This window comes from Corylus avellana (genome assembly GCF_965113065.1).
Source record: "Corylus avellana chromosome 5 unlocalized genomic scaffold, dhCorAvel1.hap1.2 SUPER_5_unloc_1, whole genome shotgun sequence".
In the NCBI taxonomy this organism is placed as follows: domain Eukaryota; kingdom Viridiplantae; phylum Streptophyta; class Magnoliopsida; order Fagales; family Betulaceae; genus Corylus; species Corylus avellana.
In genome coordinates this window covers 107,433-116,480 of record NW_028290467.1, presented here as the reverse complement: position 1 = coordinate 116,480, position 9,048 = coordinate 107,433, and the positions used below count along the sequence as shown (strand labels likewise).

Here is a 9,048-nt window from a genome sequence, read left to right as displayed (position 1 = left end):
GTCTTACAAAAAACAGTCTCATTTGTAAGAGTACTAACCATATGCAAAAAATGTACGGCTAATTAAGTTGCGACATCTTTCCAAGGAGCAAATGGCATCTAGAAAAAGTCACATAAATTATCGGCCCCCATTATAAACCCAACTATTCAATGGTAAGGGAATTCTAAAACTATCACTGTGAACGGATTGGAATGGATGGTTGTAAATAAAACAACCAAAAAAAAAAAACTCTAACTTAAACTTACAACAATTACAAACATGACCTTCATATTTTCCTTAATTACACATATAGCCCAAAAAATGTTTAACTTTTCGCAATGGACCATACTAAATATTTGGGAGTATTACAGGCGCGCATCTTCTTTTCCAAATCGAACCAGCTTGTATATGGCTTTAAAATGGGTCATAGGATCAAGGCAGTTAGGGCAAGACTGGATGAAATTGCAACTGATAAGATCAAATTTGGCTTCAATGAGCACACCACAGCGACACAGTTTGAGCATATGAAAAGACAAGATACACACTCATTTGTACATGGGGAAGATGTCATTGGGAGAGAGGATGATAAGGAGTCTATTAAAAAGCTGTTATTCGATCCCAATATGAATGAGAAGAATGTTTCCATAATTCCCATAGTTGGGATTGGTGGACAAGGAAAGACCACGCTTGCGCAGTATGTGTACAACGACGAGGAGGTTCGAAGACATTTTGACCTGAGGATGTGGGCATGTGTCTCTGATCCTTTTGACATGAAAACTATCATTGTAAAGCTTATAGAATCTGCGACTAAGGAGAGACCTAAAAGCCTTGAGATGGATCCATTGCAAAGTGAGCTTCGAGCAAAAATTGATGGGAAGCGATATTTACTTGTTTTAGACGATGTGTGGAATGAGAATCGTGGTACATGGTCCAACTTGGAAAAGTTGTTAGTGGGTGGCCTAAGAGGAAGCAAAGTTTTGATTACTACACGTAGCGAAAAGATTGCAGAGATTACAGGTACAGTTTCACCATATCCTTTGAGAGGTTTATCTGAAAGCAGTTCTTGGAATTTATTTAAGAAAATGGCATTTAAAAACGGGGAAGAGCCAAATAATCCAAAGCTAGTAGAAATTGGAAGGGAGATCATACAAAAGTGTGCACAAGTTCCTCTTGCTATAAGGAGCATTGGGAGTCTATTATATTTCAAAAATTCAGAAGATGATTGGTTGTACTTTAAAAACCATGATCTTTACAAAATAACTCAACAAGAAAATGATATTTTTCCAATACTTAAGTTGAGTTATGATCATCTCCCATCACACTTAAAGCAATGTTTTGCCTTTTGTTCGTTGTTTCCAAAAGATTATGAAATTGAAATGAAGCTGTTGATTCAGTTATGGATAGCTCAAGGCTTTCTTCATTCATCATATGGAAATAGACATCTTGAAGATATTGGTCATGAATATTTTATGGATTTGCTTTGGAGGTCGTTTTTCCAAGACGTACAAAGAGATATAGTTGGTGAAATAGGAAAGTGCAAAATGCATGACCTTATTCACGATCTTGCACGGTCAGTAGTAGGTGAGGAGTGCACAATTTTATATCCAGATGGAGAAAAAGTAGTTGGAAGAACTCGTCATGTGGCATTTCATTCTTCAGATTCATTACCGGATATTCTTGCTCTTTTGCCCAAGCCTAACAAAATGAGAACACTTCTTCTACGCATTCCAATACTTCCAGGATTTGATGAAGTATTGAACTTGAACAATTCAGTACTTGAGTTGAATAAGCCAGTCTCTAATACACTTATTTCAAGTTTTAAATGCTTGCGTGCTTTGAATTTGAGTCGGTCAAATATTCAAAAAGTGCCGAATTCCATTGGAAAGTTAGAGCATTTAAGATTTCTAGATCTGTCTAGGAATGAAGATATCAAACTACTCCCTGCTTCTATAACTAAATTGCAGAATTTGCAAACACTAAGACTTGAGTTTTGTCGTGGGCTTAAAGAATTGCCAGAAGAGACTAGAAACTTAATCAGCCTTAGGCATCTTGGGCTAGATGGGTGTGATAGCTTGACTCATATGCCTCATGGACTAGGAAAATTGATTGCTCTCCAAACATTGTCGCTATACATTTTAGGGAAGAAAAAAAGTTTTCTTTCCAAGCCAAAGGGTGGGCTAGGGGAGCTAGATGGTTTAGATGAGTTGAGAGGAGACTTACGGATCAAGGGTTTAGAGCACTCGAGATATTCTCCATCAAAAGCTAAGGCTGCAAACTTGGAGAGGAAGCGACATCTTCAGCGTCTGATGTTAGAGTGGGACCCAGAACCTAGTGATGAAAGTGATAAGGCAATTGCAAATGATGAACAACTGTTGCAAAACCTTCGGCCACACCTAAATTTGAAATTATTACATATAGTTGGGTATGCAGGTGTGAGGTTATCTAGTTGGGTGTCCTCGCTCTCAAATTTGACTTGTATTCGAATATCGGATTGTAAATGGCTTCAACATATCCCACCATTGGACCGATTCCCTTTTCTCAAGCGTCTTTGTCTTAGTCAGTTAAGTGAGCTGGAGTACATAAGCAATGATGGTAATGACGTGTCCTCTTCTCCCCTCAAATTTCTCGCACTTGCTAATTTGCCAAAGTTGAGGGGATGGCGAAAGACGAGGGAAACAGATCATCTTCCATTATTCCCTTCATTTCCTTCCCTTTCTTTTTTATGTATACAAAATTGCCCTATGATGTCGCTAACAACACCCTCCTCTCCCTCTCCCCTTTTTGATCTCTCCAAATTGAAGTATCTTTATCTTAGAGAATTAGAGCAACTTGAATATCTGCCACTAGAGTGGCTGCAGAACCTCACTTCTCTTAAGACCCTGGGGATTTTGGATTGTCGTAAAATGAGAATATCAATTTCTCCACTCTTTCAACATCTCACCTCACTTGAAAATTTGACTATTCTTCACTGCAAAGAACTTACCAGCAATGAGAATGAAGATGGCACACATGGCCTTGGAGCTACAAGATTTGGTCATCTATCTATCATTGGCGTTCCAAATTTGGTTTCTCTCCCAAGAGTGCTTAGAGATGTTACCACTCTGCAAGGGCTTCAAATTATGGTTTGCCCTAGTTTGGTGTCTTTACCGGAGTGGATAGGCGATCTCCCTTCACTTCAGGAGCTTGAAGTCGTAAATTGCCCGAAGCTAATATCATTGCCCGAAGGTATGCGCCGCCTCACCTCTTTACGTCGTTTGACAATTGCGGGGTGTCCTTGCTTGGAGGAAAGATGTGAGCAAGGAACGGGAGAGGATTGGCCAAAGATTGCTCACGTCCCAAACTTTCGTAAAGGCGGCGATGGTCATGTTGAAGAATGGGCAGCAAGTCGAATTCGCCAATATCTTGAGGTTTTTAAGGCACCAATTAGACAATAATTTTTCTTCTTCTTGTTGTTCCTCTTTATTTTACTCTGTCAGGCTTTTGATATATATCTTATTTGATTTCATATGCAGGAAACATTTACTTTCACGTATGAAGGCTTCTTGAGCCAATCAGATTTCTGCAAAGCTCGAACATTTACAGTACTTTTTCCTATCTTTCACTTCAATGGCATTTCCAGTATTGTTTTCTTCCTTTAGTTTTTCAACATTTCTTTCGTTTCCATTTGAAATTTAAATTCTACAAACGGTAGCATCACGTATTGGGTAAAAGACTTATAATTAATAGATGAGGGAAGTCAATCCCATCCCAAATTTTCACAAAAATTTAATACAAATTTGCATTACTGTGTTAGGATTTTCTCAGTGTCAAATGCAGATTATGTTGAATGAACGGATAAAATTTACATTTTTATTATTTTCATTGAAAATTTTTGGGTTATTGTTGAATTTATTATTTTGTTTTTTGATCGCAAGCAGTAATTCATGAAATGGGTTGTGGGAAACATGTGGATATTTCTACAATCTGTTCGGATAAGACAAATTCATTTCTTCAAAGAGACTTGGCATAATTGAGTTTCTCTCTTTTATCTAATGGTGGAATTGTATTAGTGATACGTATACCAATGTTAAAATGTCAAATGCTATTCCTTCTTCCTTATTTCACTTGCAGAAACAATTGAAGCAATTGAAGCATTTCTGATTTATGATTTTAGAGAATTTTTGATTTATCGGATTTCATATGCAGGAACAATTGAAGCACTGACATACATGGATTTAAGATTTGGAGCCAACTCGAAACTTTTTCACTCTGCAGCTAAGCATTAAGTTGAGAAGTCGGGGAATTTGAGATGGAAAAATTAAGAAAATCTATATGATTCCTGGAATATCATCTTAAGGCTTGGTCTTTTAATTATCTTCTCAAAGATCATAAGGTGTTGAAAGCTGAAGCAGTAGATATTAGCCTTGGAGTGGATGAGGAGGCATTTGTGAAAAGGGTGCTCCATGTCAATTGCCGAAAAAGAGACAATTCCTCTTATACGTGCTGGACTGTAACTTTTATTTGTCTTTGCCCCTGGTCCCATGTTCCATTTCCTCTTGCCTTGGAATTGTGTCCTTTTCACTTAACTCACTCCTTCCTTGATCGAAAAAATATCTTTTCACAACAGAGGCCAAGAAGGGAGCTTTAAAATGAAGGTCTTCTTTTTTTCCCTTTTGAAGGAAACCCTGGGAAAGAGGTGGGGAGCTGGGAGTTGGGTTCAAGAGTTGTTTGGGTATTTTCCCGGATTTCTATATGATTTTTAAAAAGTGTTTGATGGCTTTGTTTGGATTAGAAGCACGATCTTGATATTTAAATCTGGACATGCGCAACTAGTGTTTGAATATTAGGAGTTATTATCCATTTTGTTAATGAAGAATATTTGGGTATCTTATGATTATGGGGTAGATTTAAGATTTATTCTTATACTCTGAATGCATGATACCTTATGTCCCTTGATGAGATAATATGTATTGGAAATCCATTTATATTTTTATGCTTCCTCTGTTATTTGATGAACAAGAAAAATGGGAATAACTTTGTGATTTTGAATGGAGTATGTGATAGTTACATAATTTTGATAAAAACTTACATAAATTGCAGGTCTGTCAGCTTGAGCAGCAACTGTTTGATCATGTTTTCCCATCTTCTTCAGAGGATGTTTCAAGTTTGGCTCCATTGATTAGTCCTCTGTTTATTGATCAAATATTCTCCTCTTTTTCCATGTGGTGCCATCGTTGAGGCTTATTCAATAGAAAGTATAATTTGTAATACAGTGGGGATCAATCAGAGTTTTCATGGCTATGATCTAGTTAGCTTAACCAACTTCAATTTCATGTGCTTTTTGTAACTTTACAAAGTTGAACTGCAGTTTGTGACTTTGTTCTGTAGCTTGATGTGATATTGCAACTTAGATACAAGTGAAGGAAGATGGATCTAAGAGGAGGTTTGCTACTTATGATTAAGTTGTCCTTTAGCTTATAATTTGTTCTTCATTTTTATGTTTCTCTTGTGGACCGAAGAGGAGGTCATACTTTGAATGAAGTTCGATAATTGTTTGCAAAGAATGGGTGCATTGATCTATCGTTTTATTATGCATTTTTCTCTCCAATTTACAGCTTACTTTATATAGAGACAGCTGATAGACCTGGATTACTGGTAGAAATCATCAATATTATTGCTGATTTCAACATTGATGTGGAATCAATGGAGAGTGACACAGAAGTATGCTCTCTCTCTCTCTCTCTCTCTCTCTTGCTCTCTCTATGTGTTTAAAAATCCTATGTTTAAATGCCAGTGATCGGTATTGGATAAAAGACTTATGATAGACCAGGGAAGACCCATCCCAAATTTTCATAGAAAGTCAAAATTTTTTTTGCATAACTCTTAGTATTCTCATAATCAAATGCATATTTAGAGAGATTCTTTTTATTATTATTGTTACTGGAGTCATTGTTGATGGATTGATTTTACCTTTTTACTATTTTCATTGTAACATTGAGTTATTGTTGAGTTTATTATTTGGTTTTTTGATGGTCAGCAGAGACTTGCATAAAAAATTATCAATTGATGAAGTGGATGTGAGAATCATTGGGGGATTTCTACAATATACTGGGATATGTCAGCCTCACTTGTACTCAAAACAAGGGACACTATACAGAGCACTTTCATGATGAGGATGATCGGGTGAGTAAATGGTGCTAGCATGCTGAGCCTGTGAAAGTGGACATTCAATTAACCATATTATCTTGAATTTTTAAATACTGTTCTGCCTACAATTTGTTGAGCAGCTTTTATTAGCATTTATAACTTAAAAGAAATGATCAAAAATCCTAGCTGTCATTAAATGCCACCTAACAAGTATTTTGCATTTTCAGGTTTCTTCCACTTGCTTGAAAGCATTTTAATCCCAAAAGGCAGTGAGAATGCTTGCTTGTCTTCAAGTGAAATCAGTTGTTTTGTTGACTAGAATTGAAGATCATGTTAGCCATCCACTCTGTTTATGTGTCTCTTGTTAGTGCAGTGCTCGTATTGATCTCAATTGTTGTAAAATGCGAATATCCATGTCTCCCCTCTTTCAGCATCTCACCTCACTTGAAAATCTGTCTATTCTTCGCTGCAAGGAACTTATCAGCAATGAGAATGAAGATGGCGCAGGATGCCTTGGACCTACAAGATTTGGTCATCTATCCATAATAGATGTTCCAAATTGGTTTCTCTCCCAAGAGAGCTTAGAGATGTTACCACCCTCCAAGGGCTTCAAATTATGGACTATCCTAGTTTGGCATCTTTGCCAGAGTGGATAGGCGATCTCACTTTACTTTAGGAGCTTGGAATCATAAATTGTCCGAATTTAATATCACTGCCCGAAGGTATGCACCGCCTCACCTCTTTACGTCGTTTGATAATTGCGAAGTGTCCTTGCTTGGAGGAAAGATGTGAACAAGGAATGGGAGAGGATTGGCCAAAGATTGCTCACGTTCCAAACTTTCAAAATGGTGGAGAGGTAATGGTATAGAGTGGAATGCAAGCCAAACTTGCCAAATTTATTAGGTTTTTAATTCTTCAATTAGACAGTAATTTTCTTCTTCGTTTTACTCTATGAGGCTTTTGATATATATCATATTTGATTTCATATGCAGGAACAATTGAAGGTTTTACGTATAGACGCTTCTTCGAACCTTGCCGACAATCAGATTTGTACAAAGCTCTAACTTTTACATTTTGTTTCCTAACTTTCACTTCAATGGCATTTCCAGTATTGTTTTCTTTTCCTTTTTTAAATATTTCTTGTGTTTCCATTTGCAATTTAATTTCTACGAACGGTAGCATCATGTATTAGGTAAAAGACTTATAATAGATCACGGAAGTCAACCCCATCCCAAATTTTGACAAAAATTTAATACAAATTTTGCATTATTGTGTTAGGATTTTCTCAGTGTCAAATGTAGATTTTGTTGAATGAATGGATGAAATTTACATTTCAGATGAAAAAAAAAAAAAAAATAACGCAAAATCTACTGGAACTTGATTTTTCTCTCCAAACTGCGTTGAGGATCGATGTGACGCCTCTTCTGCTTTGTTGATCTCTTAAAAGGCATCTCGATATTGTGGTTGGATAACCAAACCTGGAAACTACAATACTCCTGGAATAGCATCTTCAGGATTGGGCTTGTAGTGATCAATCAAATTGTTCCATCCTCTTCATCTTGGTTTCCATGCTTCCACTTCCACTTGCCTTGATATCGTGCTGTTTTCACTCAACTCACTCCTTACTCAAAAAGGCTCATTTCACAACTGAGGCCAGGAAAGGAGGAGTCTAAAGTGAAGGCTTTTTTTTTTTTTTTTTTTTTTTTTTTTTTTTCACTCTTAAAGGAAACCCTGGGAAAGAGGTAGAGCTGGAAGTGGTGCCCCCTCAATAATCATTTGGGCATTTATCCAGATTTCTATATTTGTTTTTTAAAATGTGTTTGATAGCTTTGTTTGGATTAGAAGCATAATGTTGATTTTATTTTATCTGATTATGCAGGAAGCAACAGGAGCTTTGAATATATTAAAACAGAGCTTTGAATACTAACATAGAGATACTTTCAGATCTGCATATCACCCACTAATTTCATTTTTCTGTAAGTTGTCTTGTTTTCCTCATTATATCATCTTCTCCATATATGTGAATTCTGAACTTTTCAATTCAGCAAAAAGAAACCTATAAAATTGCATGCAATTACTTTTTATCTTTCTAAATATATAATTGGTATATATCTTGAGCTTTATGATTTATGACAGTATGTCAACTTCTTTTTTCTAAAATTTTCATGATATTAATTAACACTTGACCAAAGAGTCAAAAGACATCGGTTGTACAGTTGAACTTTCCGCATTACTTTGTACCCCTTCAATTGTTCTGTTAACACATGGCCTTAGTTGCTGCATTTCCTGATTGATGTAACACTTCCCTTCCACGGGTAGACTTAAATTTTTTCTTAATAGGTGAGACTTGACACATGGCCTTGCATCATCAATAGGCTTAATAGTGGAGATAAGCAAAAGCAAATTGAACCGCTTGATGGTCTATCCTTAAAAATTTGCACATCATTGCTTATTCAACATTTATAAGGATGCGAAGATATAATATTAGCTTTCCCTTTTCTTGTGCAGGCTGAGAAGAATGAGCTTCGCAATGAGAAGCAGAGGCTCAAGGCGGGCAAAGAGAAGTTGGAGGAGCAAGTGAAAGCAATGAGTGCTCAACCAGGCTCCCTGCCTCATCCCTCTGCAATGTTGGGTACATTTTCTGCTCAAGCTGATGCCTTTCATTGGTTGTCCCAACATGGCAATTCATGGCACCTGCTGTAGTTGACACATCACAGGATCATGTATTACGCCCTCCAGTTGCTTAAAATTGAACACACCCAGGGTTTTGGTTCATGTTACTTGTAAGGCAAGGGTGTTTCTTTTGTTATGTTTTTTATGTGATTGTTTTCAACTATTTCTATGTTGGTATCTTAGGGTCAGAGATGTAAATAGGTGCAACATCTATGTATAGACAGTATAGTGACTAGAACTTCTTGTGGACTTCTGCTCATCTTGTGTACA

The 9,048-nt window shown here is 36.7% G+C and overlaps 1 protein-coding gene across 7 annotated transcripts; it reads left to right on the top strand.

The window, feature by feature from the left end:
* The first annotated feature begins 246 nt into the window (after window positions 1-246).
* LOC132180869 (putative disease resistance protein RGA3) lies at window positions 247-8,166 on the top strand. 7 transcript variants are annotated; one of them, XM_088512000.1, is made up of 8 exons: window positions 247-3,386; window positions 3,492-3,560; window positions 5,059-5,401; window positions 5,574-5,679; window positions 5,996-6,141; window positions 6,333-6,961; window positions 7,098-7,155; window positions 7,985-8,166. In XM_088512000.1, the coding sequence occupies exons 1-3, from the start codon at window positions 318-320 to the stop codon at window positions 5,194-5,196; spliced, it is 3,276 nt and encodes a 1,091-aa protein (XP_088368126.1). In that variant the 5' UTR covers window positions 247-317; the 3' UTR covers window positions 5,197-5,401; window positions 5,574-5,679; window positions 5,996-6,141; window positions 6,333-6,961; window positions 7,098-7,155; window positions 7,985-8,166. The 7 variants fall into 7 exon arrangements, with proteins under 7 accessions (XP_088368126.1, XP_088368128.1, XP_088368127.1 ...); XM_088512002.1 differs by having other exon boundaries at window positions 5,059-5,679; window positions 6,333-6,437; window positions 6,590-6,961; XM_088512001.1 differs by having other exon boundaries at window positions 5,059-5,679; window positions 6,333-6,468; window positions 6,579-6,961.
* The last annotated feature ends 882 nt before the right edge of the window (window positions 8,167-9,048 follow it).